This window comes from Salvelinus sp. IW2-2015, linkage group LG33 (assembly GCF_002910315.2).
Source record: "Salvelinus sp. IW2-2015 linkage group LG33, ASM291031v2, whole genome shotgun sequence".
Taxonomy (NCBI): Eukaryota; Metazoa; Chordata; class Actinopteri; order Salmoniformes; family Salmonidae; genus Salvelinus; species Salvelinus sp. IW2-2015.
Window position 1 is genome coordinate 16,504,190 of NC_036872.1, and position 19,487 is coordinate 16,523,676.

The following is a 19,487-nucleotide window of genomic DNA, read 5'->3' on the forward strand; positions in this document are numbered from 1 at the left end:
AGCCAGGAAGCATAGGAACTGAGAAGTGGTCTGTGGTCACCACCTGCAGAACCACTCCTTTATTGGGGGTGTCTTGCTAATTGCCTATAATTTCCACCTGTTGTCTATTCCATTTGCACAACAGCATGTGAAATTTATTGTAAATCAGTGTTGCTTCCTAAGTGGACAGTTTGATTTCACAGAAGTGTGATTGACTTGGAGTTACATTGTGTTGTTTAAGTGTTCCCTTTATTTTTTGAGCAGTGTATATATATATATACTACTGGAAACTTTCAAAGTTTACCAGTAAACTACCAGAATTTTGGTATCTTTCAAGGATTTTTATGTCCTTTTTATGTTTTGGAGTTCTCGAGTGGCGCAGCGGTCTAAGGCACAGTATCTCAGTGCTAGAGGCATCACTACAGACCCTGGTTCGATCCCGGGCTGTATAACAACTGGCCGTGATCAGGAGTCCCATAGGGCGGCGTACAATTGGCTCAGCATCGTCCGGGTTAGGGGAGGGTTTGGCCGGGGTAGGCCGTTATTGTAAAATAAGAATTTGTTCTTAACTGACTTGCCTAGTTAAATAAAGGTTAAATAAAAAATAATAAAAAATCATACACATAAAATTTCAATAATGCACAAAATAATAATTGTTGATTAGATGCTTTTTTAATTATTAGGTTATTTTCTCTTGAACCATATGGTCTATCTACTAGAAACTGATGGACAATATGGACACAGATACAAAAATGAATACTATATATGGATACATTTTTTTTACTGAAGTAATTATTGTTATTATTGATAATTCTGGAAAATTATCAGTAGCTTTGCAACCCTAATTTTATCAGTAGCTTTGCAACCCTGACTCAAATGTTATAATTTGTGAGGGTTGATCTCATTTCCCTGAACTTGTATTAACTGTGTCAAATGAATTATAATGGCTATTTTACCACATTGCATGAGGACACTAAATGGACTTTCTGTGTGTGATTACGTCTGTGTGAATGATATTTACACAGATTTTGGTGCCGCTGCAGGCCCCGTTCTCCAGTGGGGAAGCCCGTCCATATTTGTTTAAAAGTCTCTTAGCAGTTAATAAAAATGCATTTCCTCCGTCCCCCTTCCTGTGGAGACGGTATCAAGGCCCTGTTAAGTCCCTTTGATTTCCACAACCCTCCAATCACAGTGGGACATTGACTCATCATTGTGCCACTTCAAAGCCTGGGAATGGCTCTCTCTTCTGGCCACTCCCACCCCTGGGATCTCCTTAAAAGTCAGGGACACCTTGTCCTCCAGTTGAACAGTTCTAGTGCCCGAAGTGATTGCTGTTAGAACACTATTGGACCTACCACCCCTCAATTTATGCTTCCGGCACCAGTGGAATATACTGAAAGCCCAAGACAGATGTGCAGCACCAAGGAGGGACTGTGAACTACTTTGGATATCACTGAACCAGTTTACTGATACATGATATTTTTTGGCGCACCTCTTCTTGTTGCACCAACTCGTCTAAAGAATGCAGTCCATCAGAGGTGAGTGTTGGTCCTCGAGCTCTTTTTTTTGTCATCAAACCTCCCTTGGACTCCCAATGGACATCACACATTCAAGTCATAAGCTCTCATTGCCTATATCAATAGTTTGGGTTGTATTCTTAGTCTACTCTGGGTATATGAAATGTTCCTCTTTATCCCGGCATATTCAGTTCTCATCTTGCTCAGCTAGTCATCCATCAGTTTTGGTTTATGACTGCGTCTTAATAATGGTTTCCACATCTACATCTTAGACATGAAGTCCAACTTTATTGCTCCACCCTCATCCTCTATTCCCGGTGGTCCCGACGCCTATCACCAAGGCAACATCAGAATGACTCTGGAGGACCCAGAACTCTGGAAGTCTTTCCATGAAATTGGAACAGAGATGATTATCACTAAACCGGGCAGGTAAGATAACCACAACTTCCAATTCTATCTGCCATGATCAATTACAATGTACTTGATCAAAAATGCTTCAAGAAGTAGCATTTTTTGTTGGGCTGTCATGATAATGATTATCCTTGTATTTTACAGGAGAATGTTTCCACACTGTAAAATCAACCTTTCTGGGCTGATGGCTTGTTCCAAGTACATCTTGCTGGTTGACATGGTTCCTGTGGATGGTTTCAGGTATAAGGTAAGAACCTTTAGCATGTTTGCACTTTAATACATATCCATTGTCTGTCATGAGCAAAATCATTGAAATCAGGGAGAATTTTACATTTAGAAATGACACAACCCTGGCTTGTAAAAAACAATCTTGACATTAGCGATAGCTTTTCTCTAATGGCCAGCATCTCCAGACGAGATACAGCTCCACTCCACCCTCTGCTCATCACCCCTCTGACATTGGACATCACAGGGCATTATCTCTTCCTGTTGTTCTATCCCCTGCTGTTTTCCCCCTTCTCTCTGTGGGTGGTGCAAGCCAAACTATCACTCTCTCTTTTAGCCTCCTTAAAGTTAGGCAGGGATCCTCTGAAAATCACCTCACCCTCCTTGTATGACAGATAAACTTTGTTTATGTTTTAACTCAATTTCTTGGGCTCCTTCCAGTGGAATAAAGAGAAATGGGAAGTGGCTGGGAAAGCGGAGCCACAACCCCCTTGCCGGACGTACCTGCATCCAGACTCTCCAGCCCCTGGGAGCCACTGGATGAAACAGACCGTGTCCTTCCTCAAGCTCAAGCTTACCAACAACACCCTAGACCAACATGGCCATGTAAGAAGGCATTGTCAAGCTCTGTAATAATAGATATAGACTTCTTCTATAGAGCACTCGCAAATTATTTAACTTTGATATTAAGTGTTGTCATTGTTCCAGTGACTAAACTAACTGTGCATCTCTATCTCTATCAGATCATTTTGCACTCCATGCATCGCTACCACCCGCGCTTCCACATTGTCCAGGCAGACGACATGTACAGTGTACGCTGGAGTGTATTCCAGACCTTTACCTTCCCTGAGACCTCCTTCACCTCCGTCACTGCTTACCAGAACACTAAGGTCAGTCTCACTGCAGTCACTGGCAGAGCAGGGCACTACCCTTTATTTCCCCAAGCAAGCATCTGGTAACAAGGCACTATGTGTTTAAAGCAACTCTTTCTCCCCTAGATAACCAAGCTGAAAATCGACCACAACCCATTTGCGAAAGGCTTTAGAGACGAAGGAACTAATACAAAAAGGTAGAATAGTTACTATAACTATTGTTCTATTATATGCTTGTCTTGAATATAAGTTCACTGATGATCGGCCCTATTATCTTTCCCGCTGCAGGCGCGCTAACAGAAACCCAGCCTGCCCAGAGAAGAAAGCAAAGAAAATTGATTGTCTAAGCAGAGAGTCAGATGAGGACAGTCCTCCTGGTATTGGATTTCACCACTTGGTGACCAAATTACTCATCCCTTCATGTAGAAATTGTTATTCCCTGAGCTTAGTGGGTCTGATGTCATGTATGTTTTTCAGACTTCCGCAGGTCATCATTTGAGGGATACGAAGGAGAGCAGGCAGAACTCCCCAAAACCAAAGAGGAGGAAGTGGTGAAAGAGGAACGCTACTCCCCCTGGGGGCCTGAGAGGGAGCATGGCCACCACGTCCGGACAGATTCACCCCCTGGACCTGACGCCAGAGAAATGTACAATGCAGAGCAGCTAGTACCAGCCCCAGCTTCATACCAGCCTTACAGGTAGGCAGCACAGCATGCTATCTGTCATGTTCATTCTGCTGTATATCTCACTGCCACATTGTCATCAAAGCAGATAACACTGACCACCACCCTGCCTTCTCTTCTTTCCTCAGGTTCCATGAATACGGGAAGTCTCCATCTCCCTCCTCCAGCGTAGGCAGCAGCAACGGGGGTTCTGGACGGGCCAGCTTTGAGTCCAGAGTCTCTGATGTAGCCACAGTCCCAGAGCATGAGGCCTCCAAGCCGTCTACCCATGAGATCGGACCATCTCCCTGTGGCCCCCAGCCCTCTGCAGGACATCACCAGGACTACACAGGGGTTCTCAACATGGCCCAGGCAGGCAAGCCAGGGGTCCTCAGCCACCACATTTACACTCCTTACAGCGCCGAGCAGACCCTGGGCCAGTGGAGCGGCCCCAGCCCTGTCCAGTACCCCCCCCCTCACCACCTGCCCTCTGACTACAGTACCCCGGCTGTGCACCACGGATATCACCATGGCAATGTGGCTGAGTGGAGCCAGTACCCACTCTTCTCCTACTCGTGCTGGTGAAACAATTTCCTCAGTTTCTCCCAAAAGAGAAGGACTGCAGTCTCACAAGTGACTCAGCGAGACCTCATAAATGCTACTATGCCGTCATACCTGTGTTTCCTCTGTCCCAAGTCCAGCACCACACCCTGCTGACTGCTGATCCAGAGCACACGGCCATGCTACCGTATGCTGGGGCTGAAAGAGAAGGACCTGGGTCAGGAGAAACGCCAACCAGCAGAGAGAATAATGGAGTGGAACAGAGACAATATACTTCAGAATGACTTGCCAGAGTAGTGGTGTGGATTGGTCTGATATCCCAGCTGGCTTTAGGCCTAAGGCCTGAAAAATGTATGTGTTCTTCCCAGTGAAATGTGTGTTTATTGCTGAATTGTCTATTTATTTCATGTTTGGATTTCGTTTCTCCCTGGTAAATATTTTTGTAAAAAATAAAAACATTTTGTGTGTAATAAATTGCTTTACTGATATGTTAATGTCATCTGTATGGAATAAAAAGAAAATCAACAAGTTATAACTGTTTTTCACTGTTTACTTCAAAGCTAATGAAGCATACATTTTTTGGGGGCCTGGTGCATTATAGTGCATGACAATACAGTAGTCAACGCAACTTTTAAAGGCATTTTCCTTAACGTTTGTGGAGATCACATTAATGGTAAACTCTGCGCAGGTCGGCTCAAGCATAAATTACCTTTAAAAAAGTATGTCATAGCGCAATAACGCGCCTTGAACTGAATCTGGGCCTTGATCAATCTCCCTTGGGATATCAGGATGTTCCACTGGCTGTTTTCTATGAGTTCAGTTATCTCGGATTTCATTATTGCTGTCAGATTTTGAGGTCAAAATGGATGACAGTTATCTCGGATTTGATTATTGCTGTCACCTGGACTTGCTGTAAAGTCCAGGTTGATAGGATATAGAATTAAGGATGGTACACTGTTATCCACACTCCATAACCTTGTTCATCTGTGTCTTTGCACTTTTGAAAATCACATAGCAACAGTTCCTACACTGGTGTTTGTATTTTACCTTTGAGACCTAACGAGGACCACACTCCGGTTTCCTTTGGCTCAGCATGCATTAAAGACCCTGCACTATTGTGCCTCTGGCCAGGGGAGTGACTTCACCTGCTGAGGTTTACCCACTTGCGTAATAAAACATGCCACGGTCATCTTTCTCCCTCTGAACGAGCGTTAAGAACATGAAAATTGGTGGCAGTTGGCTTCCTTTCACAGCAGCAAGCACAGAGCAGCCTGATGGCTCTTTTTCACGGATGTCAGCTGCTAATGACTGCCGTAAAGCCGGGGAGGGAGGGTGGGAGTCGTCCTCCAGGGGACAATGCTGCCAAGGGCTTTTACTCAGCTCAATTCATTAGTAGGCTCTTTGTGACATTAGTGGGGCAAATCTTCGGCTCCCTTTCTCCCGCCCCTCTCCTGATGAACACTCACTCTACCCAGCTGATACATGATGCACATGTTGTTTACCCTATCTGACAGTGTTGGTGTCGGAAGAAGAATAGAGGACGTTCTGTATAAAGAAGGTCCCAATTTAACTTTAGAATTGATCTCCCATCTCAGTGAGTCATGTCACAGTAGTCATCCCAGTCATTACTGATTATTTGATGTGGGGGAAATGTGGTGGCAGAGAAGATCACTGTAATGAAATTAAAATATCCTGGACAGTCATAGATCGCTGGGGCCCCAGCTATCAAATGAGATCCAATCCAAGTGAGAGCACTGTGGAGCGAATTGCAACATTATTTGATCTATTCTCTGGTCTAGTAGAGATATGCCAGGAGCATATTCCATTCCCCATCCTTTATTCTAGGAGGAGACGCTGAGTCAGCAGACTGTTGGTACTTGAGGGTGGGAAATGGTTTGGGCTATGGCTGACTGAGGACAATACAGGAAGAAGATTTAAAAAAAAAAAGTTTAACTCCCCCAATATCCTGTTTGTGTTTTTTTTGTCAGGACAGGGCTATCAGAAGTACCACAGACATAAGTACGGGTATGCACAGCTACTGGAATTAAAAACAAATACTGATTTAAGAACACCTTTTCAATATACTAAATTGATTTACCATGATGAAAATGAACTTGGAAGTCAAAATACACAATGTTTTAGGTTCAATAACCAGAGTTCATAGGGAGTGCAGTGGAAAACGAAGTGACCTAGTGTTGCATAACTGTGACCCAAATCTCCACAAAGAATTACTCCCCCAGTGTTCTCATTTTACAAATAATATTAGATTAGCAAGCAACATCTGTGATGTTAAAGAACTGATAGGGCACTTGTCTTATTGGACGATAATCTAAATACTGTTCCCATTTCTACAGCCAAACAGCTATCAATGAACCGTCATACAGAACACATGCCCTGGGCTGTATAGTCGACTGAGATAATCAGAAGACAGGCTGATGATAGTTTACATCCATGCATGCTCCTCAACATGACCTAACTGGGTGGAGAAGTGTGATGTTCTGGGGGTTGGACTTAGGCCCGGCCCACTTCCTCCCCTGACAGATGTCAAATGGTCAGCAGGACCCTTTGTGCAGAGCTGCCTCCCCAGGTCTGTCCCAACCTTCCACTTTCATCACCAGCAGTAGGACAGGACAGGGCTCAGAGCACAAACACTTATCTTATGTAACAACCCCCAAGACACTCAGGTCCAACATTCCACTCTGCATAAACTGTTCAAGACAGCATCACCCAGGCAATTTCAGCATTTTAATAGCTCTGATAATGGACAAGCAAAGAGCTCTAAATCGACCTTAACTCTAAAGTGTGTAAAGGCCTCAGCTCTCTCTGACAATGCCAAATACGTGACATATGTCTTCATTATTCCCCAGGTGGTCAGTGGTGTCAGAATGAATAGATTGCTGTTTATGGACACCATGAAAACATAGCAGTTTGTGCGAGCTGAGCTGGATGTCCAAAAGAAGAAGGCACATCAGCAGACCAAAACGACACACCAGGGACTGGCATGACAGTGTGAAATAAAGAGGGAGGCACTGACTGGGGGATGATGGGGGTTTGCAGATGCAGATGAAACAGCCTTGGAGAAGAAAGCAGCAGTCAAGCTTCATAAAGTCAATGGGCTATAGGACCAAATGGAGAGGAACTAGCTGAGACTGGGAGGGATGAAGGATATAGGCAACAACAACCACGTTGAGAGGACAGACAACCACTCAGGCCTGGTCAATACCATGTAAATCTCAGTATATAGAAGAATTCCTTTGGACATGAAGGGAATTGCAAATAAATAAATGATTACTACATGAATTAGTAGTAATTATTCACTAAATCATTCTCTACAATTATTTGCTGCTCTGTAAAAAGTCACATATATAGTCAAACGGTTGTCTTGTGGTTTAGAATATGATCTTATTTTTATTACTGAGATGCAGGGTAAAATATTCTGGATGATTTCATGTGTACCAACTGTAGTATAATCACATGTTTACTACATCTTTATTCAAATCCACTGTCAACAATTAGTGACTTTTTTCATCAACAACAATTTGATAAACTGTGATAGAAGAGGCACATTATTAAAGGCCCATTTCCAACCAAACAAGAAACCCTGTCTTAAGTGTAACAGAGAAAACAAGGCACAGTGTGGAAATAAGACAAATTAATCATTATTCATTTTAAGTGCATGATGAGTAAATGCCATTCTCATGATATCATAGTAATAACCAGTGGTTATAAGGGTCAATATTGGAACATAAACCATGAATCAGGCTCAACAGAACTAGACAAACAGTTTCGGTTTCCAAGCTGGCAAATGAATGGCCTGTTTCCTTCACAAGTGCAACATTAAACAAATGAAATATTATATATCTAATGATACTGTAATAGCAAAGGTTATTATTAGGTCTAAAATGTCAAACTAAATATGAGATTATAGATTTTGTTAACCGTGATCACTTTCGAGTACTCCTCATCAAATTATTGCATAGTCAATGAATATCCCTCTGTGCCTCATTTGAACTGGGTGTAATGTTAAGTTGAAGAGCTGTGAAACATTTGTATGATTTTGTGGAGGAAGTGTTCCAAAAAAAGGCTATTTCTTTCTTCTCCTCTTTGTATAAAATAAAGGGGGAACAGCAGTGATAGACCAAAGTGGTAAAGTCACCTTAATCTGTCAATCTGGCAGACACACACGCAGAAACGTCTTCAGGTCAAAGTGAGGGCAAGCTGCAAAGACGGGAGAAGGCCTACAGAAGTACAGATGTTGGAGCAACAACACAAGAGAAAGAGGCAAAAGGTTTTTGTTAACACTTTGGTTCAGAGGCACTCAGCGTGGTCAACATGCAGGGAGAGACTACCCTCCCATCACCACTGTATCAAACAAGCTAGGGAAATACCACATGGATTCATTCAGCCTTGCATGCAAAATAAAAGATTCAGCAAATAACAGATTCCCCTCAGATTCAGTTCAATGCCACCTCTGAACACCGCTCTAGTCTCCTCCTCCACAGTCAGGACCACGTCAGTCAGTCAGTCCTCAGAGTTGTCCAAATCCACCTCCTCCCAGGATGCCTTGGTGCGCTGCTCCCAGTTCTTGGCTTGATCAATCACAGCACGGGAGAGGAGGACCACGCAGGCTGCCAGGCCGGAGATACGGTCGTCGAATGCTGTCCCACTCTCCCAGAGGTCTGCCTCTGTGTTATACACGTGCACGTATTTCATACGGTTGCTCTTGTCATGAGAGCGCCCACCTAGTATGTAGATGAGGCTGCCGAGTACTGCCACACCGGGCTCCCCATGACCAGCTGGTAGAGGAGTCATCACAGACCAAGAGTTATCTGCTGGGCTGTAGCATGCCACCTGGATAAGAGACCAGTAACTTAGTACATTACTTTACATCTTAGCCTTTGTTGCATTACAAACTGTTGCTCAGTCACTTTGAATACCATTGGTAAGTGGAGGTACGGTACCTGGAGAACATCTCGGCGGTACCCGCGCTCATCATTGCTGCCACCAATGACATAGACTCGTCCATTGACAGCAGCCATACCATGCCATGCCCGCTCCACCGGCCCCTCTGCACACGCTGCCCACTGGTTGTGCTGGGGGTCATAACAGTATGTCTCTCTCAGGTACGCCATTCCCCGCCGCCCACAAGTGACGTACATCTTGCCATCCAAGACTGCTCCGGCGTGTGCATACACCTAGAGGGAAGACTAGACTAGTATTCAGGCATAGGATGGGCACAACATAAAAAAATAAGAACAAAGGGCCACGGAATATCAAGAATAGCTCATTCAGGGAGGAAAACCATTCTCACAAATGGTGAATTGGTCCTACTTGTTGTTTATCTCAAGGGAAGGTTCCTCATAAATCCCCTTCTCCCTCCATACTTTGATACACTGACAAATATATATCAGTGAATATCTAGCACCCTCTTATGGACAATATGAGTGCATACTTAGAGGTTTTGCTCTTTATGACGTGATTGTACCTCTCTCCTGAGGGCTGCCACATATTCCCAGGTGTTGGTGTGTGGGTCGTAGCGTTCTACACACTCCAGTTCATTGCTGTAGTCGCGCCCCCCAATAGCGTAGATGTGTCCGTCCAGCACACACACACAGTGGTCTGCATGCTGCTGCTGAAGGGGCTTGATGGAGCACCAGATGTTGTGGCGAGGGTCATATCTGAGGAGGAGACAGTGCTTGAGATCAAATATCACGTCTTTTCATTAATTCATGTCAAATGTCAAAAAGAGGACATGCTAATTAATGGCAAAAAGAGGAATGCTAATTAATTGGCAATTAGTAATATTTTGAACGTACATTTGTGATATTTGTCATGCAAAATTATTGCAAAGTTTCAACTGCAGTGATTTAAATCCAAAGAAAAACAAGATTTCTGACTGTTACAAGGACAAATTAAGTCAGCAGTAAACAGACTTTTTTGAGGAAATTAGAGTTCAAATTCAATTACATGGGAACTCAACACAGAACAACTTATCAGTCAGATGGCATTTTGAGCTGACACCCGTCTGTTTTTATACATGTAGCCTACTCTTTTATGATAGGAATTCATATATATTTTTTAATTTACTAGACAAGTCAGTTAAAAACAAATTCTTATTTACATTGACGGCCTTGGGTTAACTGCCTTGTTCAGGGGCAGAACGACAGACTTTTACCTTGTCAGCTTGGGGATTCAATCTAGCAACCTTGCCCAACACTCTAACCATTAGGCTACCTGCCGCCCCTATACTGCCCTACCAAGCAAAAAGGCAGTAACTGCACATTTGGTTGAAATTGAGTTAGTCATTTTTGCTACTTTAAATACATGCTTAATCAGGTGGACAAGTATCCTGCCTCTATTGTATTGTGTTTTGGAGAAAATGGGGGTCATTTTAGCAGTAACTGCATTACTGTGAAACCAAGGTAAATAAAAGCATTTTTCTCCACGCTATGAGCAGTTATTGCCTTTTTGCTCAGTAGGGCAGAATACAGTTTTACTTCTATACAGTGGCTTCTTTCATTGTTAGACACTGCATTCTGCTCTGTATGGTAGATAGTTAAGAGAATCACACAGTAGATCATGACAGCAGGCCTAATGATCAGATCGATACTCTGTTAGAGTGGAACTGCCTATGCTATTGGGTCTCACCTCCAGCAGCGAGTCTCTGCACGAAAGCCGCTGGTGTTCTTGTCTCCCCCAATCAGATAGACAAAGTTGTTCAGCACAGCGATACCTTGGTTGGACATGCGGGGGGCCTGAGCAGCCGCGAGTGTCCTCCACTCACCCCAGCTAGGGTGATAGACCTGGAACAATTCTTCGCTCTCAGTCAGTGAGCCAGAGGAGAACATACCTCCGAAGCCAAGGATGCAGTTGAAGTTGGAACGGGGCTGGGTGAGGGGGCCCTGCAGGATGGGCTGCCAAAGCTCCTGCTCGTGGTAACGCAGTGCAGCTGCCACAAAGTCCTTCAGTGGACACCGATTCAGCCGCCCAAACAGTCTCTGCAACACCTGTTTGTCCATGAGGCAGAAACGCACTGCCTCAAGCATCCTCAGATTGTCCTGGGGGAGGGGGAGAATGAGTAATGGTACAGAACAGTCTGTTCCACACATCCCTACACAAAGGCCCATCTGAGTTTGTTCATCTCTGATATCATGGTGCCATTCACTAGCCATGTATCTAGCCATGTACAAGCCTGGTGGTCAAACGTGACACAGCTTTCAAAGTTATTGAATTTTCATATAATACAAAATTGCCAGCGGAGGGCATGCATTCTTTTACTGCTTCTGATATACGGCAGTACCATGGGCAAACAGCCTCAAATGTCTCAAAGCGAGTGACTAACCGGCTGGCCTTACCTGGAGGGACACCTGATCTGTCTCCACCTGCTCTGGGCTGTAGTGGTAGTGCAAAGCTGCCTCGTACACCTCGTTCTCTGAGCTGACCTCCAGCTCGTCACTGCTCAGCACACTGAGAACCTTCTCTGGGGGAAGCTGGCGGTACACCTCTGTGCGAGAGAACGTCTGAATGTTCCTCAGGATGTAGGAGTGCACCTTGGCCCCCAGCTGCTGCAGCCCATACACATCAGCCAGCTTGTCAACTTCCAAGATGTTGCTGTCATCCAGCCAGGAAAAGAGGAAGTCACAGCAAAAGCCAATAACCTCCTCAATCTACAAAATATTAAATCCAAAGGTCACCGGGGGATACAGCCCAAGACATATATATGACTTTGATCCAAAGGACGCAAAAAAAAGAACATACCTGTACAAGAGTGGCAGCAAGCAGGACCTCCTGCACGTTGTCCAGGTCTAGCTCAAGCTCCGATGTGTAGATGAAGTCCAGAAGTTTGGTCATGGCAGTGTAGGTCACCCCATGCACTGGAATCTCTGTCAGCTGCGTCTCTCTGAGACCTCCAGCAAACATCCCTCTGGAGAAAACACAGGCATCGTTAGGGGAGAAATAGCCTCTCCCCAAAGCAAGACGAGGGGAGAACTGACTAAAGTCTTGCAGATGGAAAGTAGTGTCAGGCAGACAGGCCTACCTGAAGTAGTCACATGCGGCAGCCAGGAGGATACGATGGGCTTGGAGGGGCTTGCCCTCCACCATGAGCACTACGTCAAACAGGATGCCACCCTGCCTCAGGCCAAACAACCCATCCAACAGGCTGCGGGAATGGGCACAACTTCGATATGTCTGGCGACCAGATGAGCTGGTGGGGCTCCCCATTTGGTTCAGCTCCCCATCATCGGCCATTGCTGATTATTCCTTGTCTCACATTAGGCACACTAGTACTAGCTAATACTCACTCTTCCCATGATGTTTCACATGCTGATGTGGTTGGGTGAGATGAAACATGAAAGGGAAAAAATAAAGACAATCATGTAGCTACAGTTGCATAACTAGCTAGCTAACACCCCATGCACACATCATGCTAGATACTTCTTCCATTTATAATCATATATTAGGCCTATCTGAAGATCTAGCAAGACGAATGTAAATCACGAACTACACTGGTAGTAGTAGTGTGACAGACCACCAGGTTAATAGCTAGTTATCTAGCTAGTGAATAACATAATTGACTTCTTATGACTAGCTATATTGAATTCCTATGATATTCCTCTCTGATACCCATCACGACACCAACATAAACAGACATCACGTGACAAATGGTAGAGCTACCCAAAGATGGTCTAGCTATATACTGTATACTACCTAGCTAGTTCATGAGTCATTATTACACAAGCACGCTGTGTAGCAGAACTCTCGAAAAACAGACGTTTCGAACGTAGCAGCAAGCTACCTAGCTAACATGAACACAGCTCTGCGATATCAGTCTTCTGCAATTACAAGTCGGTTGAAAAATAGTTAAGTTGTTTTCACTTTCGATTAGTTGAAACTAAAGCAATATTACCATTTGAACAATGTGGTTAAATAACTAGGGGGAAAAACAAACAAAATACCTAGCTAGCCAGCCGTGTTTACTGTTTCTTTCAGGTATTCATGCGCCCATTTCGTGTGAGGTCATTTCCGTGGACAATATTATTTCTGCGCGCACTAATGTCAATGGATGATAAAGCATGACTATCTTAAATGTTTGTTTTACAGAAATAATGCATAGCGTACCTATTGTGCTGGATTTCACAGTGATTCGTGCTAATGTTGTGAAAGAAACTGAGGGGAGACTGTCACCTGTGCACTATACAGGGTATTATGTAATGTGAGTAGGCTTGTCTGAAATGTAAATTAAGCGACACAATATGTGATTGTCTCACTGAGATATAAAAGAACGGATAGCCTACAGGAAATGTACTTCTTGTTTGTGGCAGATGCGGAATAAATGTAACTTATGCCCATTAGTTGACTTACCAGAAGAGGGCGCTCTTTCCTCAAACAAACGTCCTCTCTATCAACCCTGTGTTCATGTCAATGGGTGTGTTCGAGCATTAAGCCTAGACAAAAATTGTCAGTGAAGTCGGGGGAGCTGCATCTGTGACTGCCGAAAGTGGGACACTAGTGATTTTCCAACAGCAAACCTCAAATCAGCACGGCAGTGTTAACATTGTTGATAAAAGTGCTTCTTTATAAATGTCGAAATAAACTTTTCTATCACCCCATACCACACACTCACAAACTGAAAACAATGTGTGTACAATTTATTGGTTAGAGATGATTTGTATACCTTGTAGCGTCAGAATCGGGGCAAAGTTGGTTCCTGTTTCAGTCACGTTTTTGGCCAACTTCTCATTTTGAATGGATCTTTTTGGTCAACATCCGGAAAAGAGCCATTCATTTGGTTCCCTGATTTGCATACTGCTACTACTGCTTTTTGAACTCCAGACAACGATTATCTGTGGATAAATTAGAAAAACACTGTGAAGATGTTAATTACTCACTGCAGGAACAATAGGTAGTGAGGAGAGCGACTCATTTTTCATGTTTCTTCATCCATTTCTATGCACTACTGAACGAAGACCCGTGTAGGAGCCAAATTAACTACTCTTTTAGGTGAAAGTATCTAAAAGATCCAGCTCATCGAAAAGACTTGGAATGCCCGTCCCTAAAAAACACTCTAATGATTGGTTGACAAATAGTGCACCCAATAATGCAGGTGATGGCTGCATGGTAGCGACTTGAAGGTGACTTCATCAGAATCTGCATGACCTTTGATCACATGAATTTTGTAAAGTTCATGCAGTCGACGAGTAGTCGGATGTCGGACCATTTTTTTTGTCCATAATGCAACACACTTTAAAAGGTGGCGACCGACGATGGTCAACGTCTTGACAACAGTGATCCGCTCAAACGCGCCCAATGGCTCTATTTTAGACAGGGCATTTTTGAGATTCTACCCATTTACTGGAGAATTTCCACAGAAATGTAAACAGAATGACATGCTTTTTATGATCACATGATGGAAGTCTGTTGGAGTGAACTTCTGTGGATTTAACTAATGTTTTTGTTACAAATGTAATTTAAAGAAAAAGAAAAACGGACATTTAGCTAGATCATTTCCAAAGAAAGAACCTGTTGCTTACAGCAAATATGGTGGTACAGTTATTGTGGACTGTAATCAACCTGGCAACTTTGTATGGCAAATGATATTCACATCCATGTTTACTGTGTTATGAATACCAATGTTCCCAGCTGCCTCCATTGGATTCAAGACAGAAGTTGCCATTTCTATTTCACATCCAGAGTCCAGACTATATCCCTTGAGATCTCATCAAGTTCCCACAGAGCTAAAGGTTCATTCTATATATGTCACATCCTCAATCTCTCATGACAAATATGTTCTCTAATCTCCATTTTACTGATCAATGTAACTGGAGAGAGATTTATTTATGTTTTATTTGAATGGTCAGTCAGTGGTCATGGTCAGTCAATGCAATGTTTGTAATGATAATGATTAACAATATGGCCTGTACACAATCTGAATTCATAAGTGCAATATCAATACTGCATGTATTAGTCATGTATTAGTTGGATCACAAATGTAAATAAATACTTTTAATTTCAGAAAGATTTTATCTAACTGTTTAGACATTGTAGGTTGTTCTAGCTTGATAATGAGAGCTCAGCTCTGCACAAGCTCATACAGAGGTTTCCTAAGGCTGCTTGTCCTGTTGTATCAAGGTATTATTGCTTTGGTTTTACAATCTCATTCATCTTCTGGGGAAGCTTTCATTTGCATACAGTTTACATTGTTTCCTGACATGTGAGACAGACATTTTCCAACTGATTTGGCATGATCCATCATTTAGTTCTAGCCCTCAAACAAAGTCCTCATCTGGTATATTTCTTTCTTCAGCATATGTCCCTATGCTTACTTTATTCTTAGTTTAAGCATGTATCAATGTAATCACAGCTCTTATCAGTTGTATTACCATTTATTTTCCCATGGCCTTGATTATGCCATTGCTTTCCCAGACATAATGCTATTTATACTCCGTCCTATGTCCTATTCTTGTGTGCTATGCGAGAGAGTTAGTACACTGGTAAAATTAAACCATTGTTTAATCAGAAACAGAATCACCAATGACAGAAGGGTACATGATTTTATCAACATGAGGCAATTGTAATCTGTTTGTCTGTGTGTCAATTGTCAGGTTATCTCGCAGTGAAATTAGAACAAATGATGTTTCACAAAGAGACATTTATAATGTATTTTCCAAAGATAACCATTGCTCCATTCATCCTGATTGTGAAATGTTGGCTCATTATGTTCAGCCTCTGACTACGGTCTGTGGTTTACAAAGATTGATGGCAATCCAAAGGTTTGCTGTATCAGGAAGCACAAACATTGTATGCTACATGTAAACAGTTATGATTATTAAATGCTCACTGGTTTGAAATAATGACACCTTAATTTTATTTTTGTACAACACAGTACACAACACCATACACGTTGGTGGTCTTCAATTGTTGGTGGTCTTCAACCTTATCAGCACACTGGTTGGTTCTCTGTCTCATTTGATCCATTTCCTTCCCACCTCTCATCCTCTCACTGTAACAGCTTGACACAGTCTTCTGTGTCACCATCTATAGTTGTAGGAAGAGAGGCCAGAGGTAACAGAGGGCATTGCAAAGTATCCTGTCAACCAATATTCCAGCCAATAGACCCACAGGCAATGTGGTAGATGTTATTCATAGATTCGAGATGGCTTGAGTTGGCCCACAAAAATCCATGTCACATTAATAAATGATGTTATGCTGATTGCATTGAAACTGAAAGGTGAAGCTGATGCAGCTCCACTGGATGGATCTGCCTTCCTCACAGGTGGTTGATTGAACAGTGCCTGAATAATTACTTTAGAATTATATGGGTTGACATTGGTCCTGGCTTGGCTGTGTCAAACACTTCAGCAAAATAAAGTAATTCTGAAAGTCAGACTACTAGACCGAGGAGAGGACTCTAATGTTATCATGGCGTTTGGCTTCTCCCTCGTCTTATTGTTTTATTTGACTTGTGAGAATGTGGACAGGTTGTTGTCGTCGGGCCTGTCTCAAGGTCATATGTCTGGCAGAGTCATTAATGAGAGTACAGTCCAACCAAGCTGGTAAAAATATCATCAGTTGTCAGGAAGGGCAGTTCAGCTTGTGTACAGATGCAGTTGTTGTTGGAAAATAACTGTACAAGTGAAAGCTATAGGAACAGTGAGCCAGAGATCAATTACATTCAACTTCAAGGCTATTTATTTGGCAGATGCTTTCCAACAAAATAAGCCATTGTTTGAGCTATTAACTGCCAATTGCTTTGCAAAATGTTCAACGTTTTGTGCTGAAACTACTATCTCTTGTAACCATGTGGATAATGAACACCTACTGTATAGAATGCCCTTCAGCCAATCAGATTGGATTATTTAACAAAGTTATGGTATAAGAATATAATGGCGCTATAGAGACTGTAAATCTGTGAAGTGTCTGTCACTGTTCACAAAGTGTAAATTCTGGAAATAAAGGGCTGGTTTCCAGGACACAGATTAAGCCTGATCCAGGACAAAAAAAAGCATTTTTAACGGAGAATCACCATTGATCTCGCTTTTTAGTCCAGGATTAGGATTAATCTGTGTCTGAGAAAACACCCCAGAAAGTTAATCTATTCATAATAGGCAACTACGGCATGCAAAGAAAATGATCAATTTCACATAATGATTGTCTGTCAAAATATTGCTATCATCAGGTCCTCAAGCCTTTACAAGTTCTGGTGAAAATAGTAGAGGAGTCTGCAGCATCACCTGCCAGTTAAACATACAATAGAAAGTAATGAGGCGTATTACTAAGGCTTGTTGAAAGGCGGGTGAACCAACCGCGCTTTCCTCTACAACACGGTGCGACTATATTTCAGTATTTGACTGCGAAGTCTGAGGAACTGGCAGATCTGTGGACAATACAACTGATTAGCACAGGACAGGTGGGTACCAGCACTGCCGTTCACACACAGTCTTCAAGCCATAGAAGATGGTTTCCATGCAAACTAGTCACCCGTGTACAGGAGAGTTGGCATAAGGACCCAGTATTACTGTACATTAGAACCCATGTTCAGTATCAATCAGTCACTGAACCCGCCAACCATCTCTACTTTTAAATGTTGTAACGTCTTGTGTATCTGAAGATCAGTGGAGGCTGCTGAGGGGAGAACGGCTCATAATAATGGCTGAAATCGAGTCAATGGAATGGCATCAAACACATGGTTTCCATGTGTTTGATACCATTCCACTTATTCTGCTCCAGCCATTACCACGAGCCTGTTCTCCCCAATTAAGTTGCCACCAACCTCCTGTGCTGAAGATCCATATTTGAAAGTCATTGACCTGGTCCACTGATGATTTTAGCAAATAGGCCTAGTCTAGTGCTCATTTGTTTCACGGAGTGGAATGATTGGAATGAATAAACAGAGCCCAATATGCTTTACAATGGACCAATTTTCTTCCCTGTGGTGGTGTAAATCAGAGGAATGGTTAGGTAGAGACTGAAGTATGACCCTGGCAGCTGCAATTTTGCTGTGACTGCTCGGTGATTACGAATGTGCAATCAATTCTCCTCCACAACGAGATCCTATAATACAACAGCTCAGAGGACCAGTGTTTGATGAAGCCTACTCTGTCTCAGCTGGCTTTCTCCGAGTGATACATAATTCTCTCCCTCCAAGTTATAAACTGTGGGCTTTTCCTCCTCTTTTACTGGGCCATATCAGTCTTGATTTGGACAGATGCATTTGCTACATTTGTCATTGTCATAAATCATTGTGTAAAAACAACTTCTGTTTATCACGGGTATTCTTCTGGAAATAGCTATGGTATCTGTTTAAAAAAACATTTACAGTTTTTTGTTCCGTGTTTAAACTATTGGAATTACTTATCTCTTTAAACTAAATTCACAAAAAGTCAGTTCAAGTAAATATTTGAAACAATGTCTGACCTGAGTGTTTTTGACACAAGCCATCATGCAGAACTATGGTAGCTCACAGGCTCCAGATGATAGAAATAACAGTACTGCTGTCTTAGTCTCTCTGCTGTGTGTGCTCCTTTGGTTAGCTTAGAGGTCAGTAGCAGAGGTTAGTGTCAGCTTTGGAAAGGCTAGGACATTTCCATGACTCACAGCGGAGTCAAAGCCAGGAGAGGGGCAACTGTAAAGATCAGAGCCATCGAATGTAAGAACGCACAAACACTTCTTCCAACAACAACAAGCTTGATGGCTCATGGTGAATATATTCACATCTGAGGAAGTTTGTGGGATTGTCTACTCAGTCCCCTCTTGTAGTATTTCGTAGAAGATAATCAGATTGTCAAGTGAGGAAGAAGACAAGGTTTTGACACTACTTTAACAAACCTAACACCATTTTAAATCTAATCGCTGGCGGTAGCACTATAGGTCTGGGGAGTGTCAGAAATATTTTTGCTATTTTCACAGCTGGAATTATGAGTGCAATAGCCGGTGGTGGTTGAAAGGGCTGGGTTTTGATGAATAAACAAGTAGGTGTGATGAGGGCTTGGCCACTCACTGGCCAATCAACACGCTTCATGCCTTAATACTGCATGCAAGTTCTGTAGGTTATTGATTGTCTTTGCTTTATCATATACTCCAATTCGGCCATGGGCACGGAATATTCTTGTCCTGATCCATTGTGGATTGATACTACAGTTGATTAAATAGCATAGGCTACAGTAAAGTGTAATAACAACAGTTCAACAAAAAAATCCAGCGTTTGCTCAATAATGTTTGGAGTGTTGGCAGTCAACATTGTTGTAATTGGCTTCAACGAGC

General features: G+C 42.8%; 2 protein-coding genes across 6 annotated transcripts; one reads left to right on the forward strand and one right to left on the reverse strand.

Annotated features, from left to right (window-relative positions):
- Positions 1-1,352: 1,352 nt before the first annotated feature.
- Positions 1,353-4,250, forward strand: tbx16 (T-box transcription factor 16). The gene is made up of 9 exons (XM_023979062.2): positions 1,353-1,517; positions 1,769-1,925; positions 2,052-2,154; positions 2,574-2,738; positions 2,876-3,022; positions 3,131-3,201; positions 3,293-3,381; positions 3,482-3,701; positions 3,815-4,250. Exons 1-9 carry the CDS (start codon positions 1,502-1,504, stop codon positions 4,248-4,250), a joined length of 1,404 nt encoding a protein of 467 aa, XP_023834830.1. The 5' UTR covers positions 1,353-1,501.
- A 3,448-nt stretch (positions 4,251-7,698) lies between these two features.
- klhl22 (kelch-like family member 22) lies at positions 7,699-14,435 on the reverse strand. Of its 5 annotated transcripts, none has more exons than XM_023978578.2 (8): positions 13,903-14,435; positions 12,265-12,551; positions 11,985-12,150; positions 11,582-11,893; positions 10,875-11,284; positions 9,712-9,904; positions 9,188-9,421; positions 7,699-9,077 (listed from the first exon to the last, which is right to left on the reverse strand). In XM_023978578.2, the coding sequence occupies exons 2-8, from the start codon at positions 12,474-12,476 to the stop codon at positions 8,748-8,750; spliced, it is 1,857 nt and encodes a 618-aa protein (XP_023834346.1). In that variant the 5' UTR covers positions 12,477-12,551; positions 13,903-14,435; the 3' UTR covers positions 7,699-8,747. The 5 variants fall into 5 exon arrangements, with proteins under 5 accessions (XP_023834346.1, XP_023834348.1, XP_023834345.1 ...); XM_023978580.2 differs by lacking the exon at positions 13,903-14,435 and adding an exon at positions 13,590-13,659; XM_023978577.2 differs by lacking the exon at positions 13,903-14,435 and adding an exon at positions 13,347-13,439.
- Positions 14,436-19,487: the final 5,052 nt, after the last annotated feature.

Coding starts and splice junctions, on each gene's coding strand:
- tbx16 (XM_023979062.2), top strand. Junction 2,739..2,875: donor CCCTAGACCAACATGGCCAT/GTAAGAAGGCAT, acceptor TATCTCTATCAG/ATCATTTTGCACTCCATGCA. Junction 3,702..3,814: donor GCTTCATACCAGCCTTACAG/GTAGGCAGCACA, acceptor TTCTTTCCTCAG/GTTCCATGAATACGGGAAGT.
- klhl22 (XM_023978578.2), bottom strand. CDS start 12,476: ATGGCCGATGATGGGGAGCTGAACCAAATGGGGAGCCCCACCAGCTCA. Junction 9,422..9,711: donor TGGCAGCCCTCAGGAGAGAG/GTACAATCACGT, acceptor TCTTCCCTCTAG/GTGTATGCACACGCCGGAGC. Junction 9,078..9,187: donor ACCGCCGAGATGTTCTCCAG/GTACCGTACCTC, acceptor TCTCTTATCCAG/GTGGCATGCTACAGCCCAGC.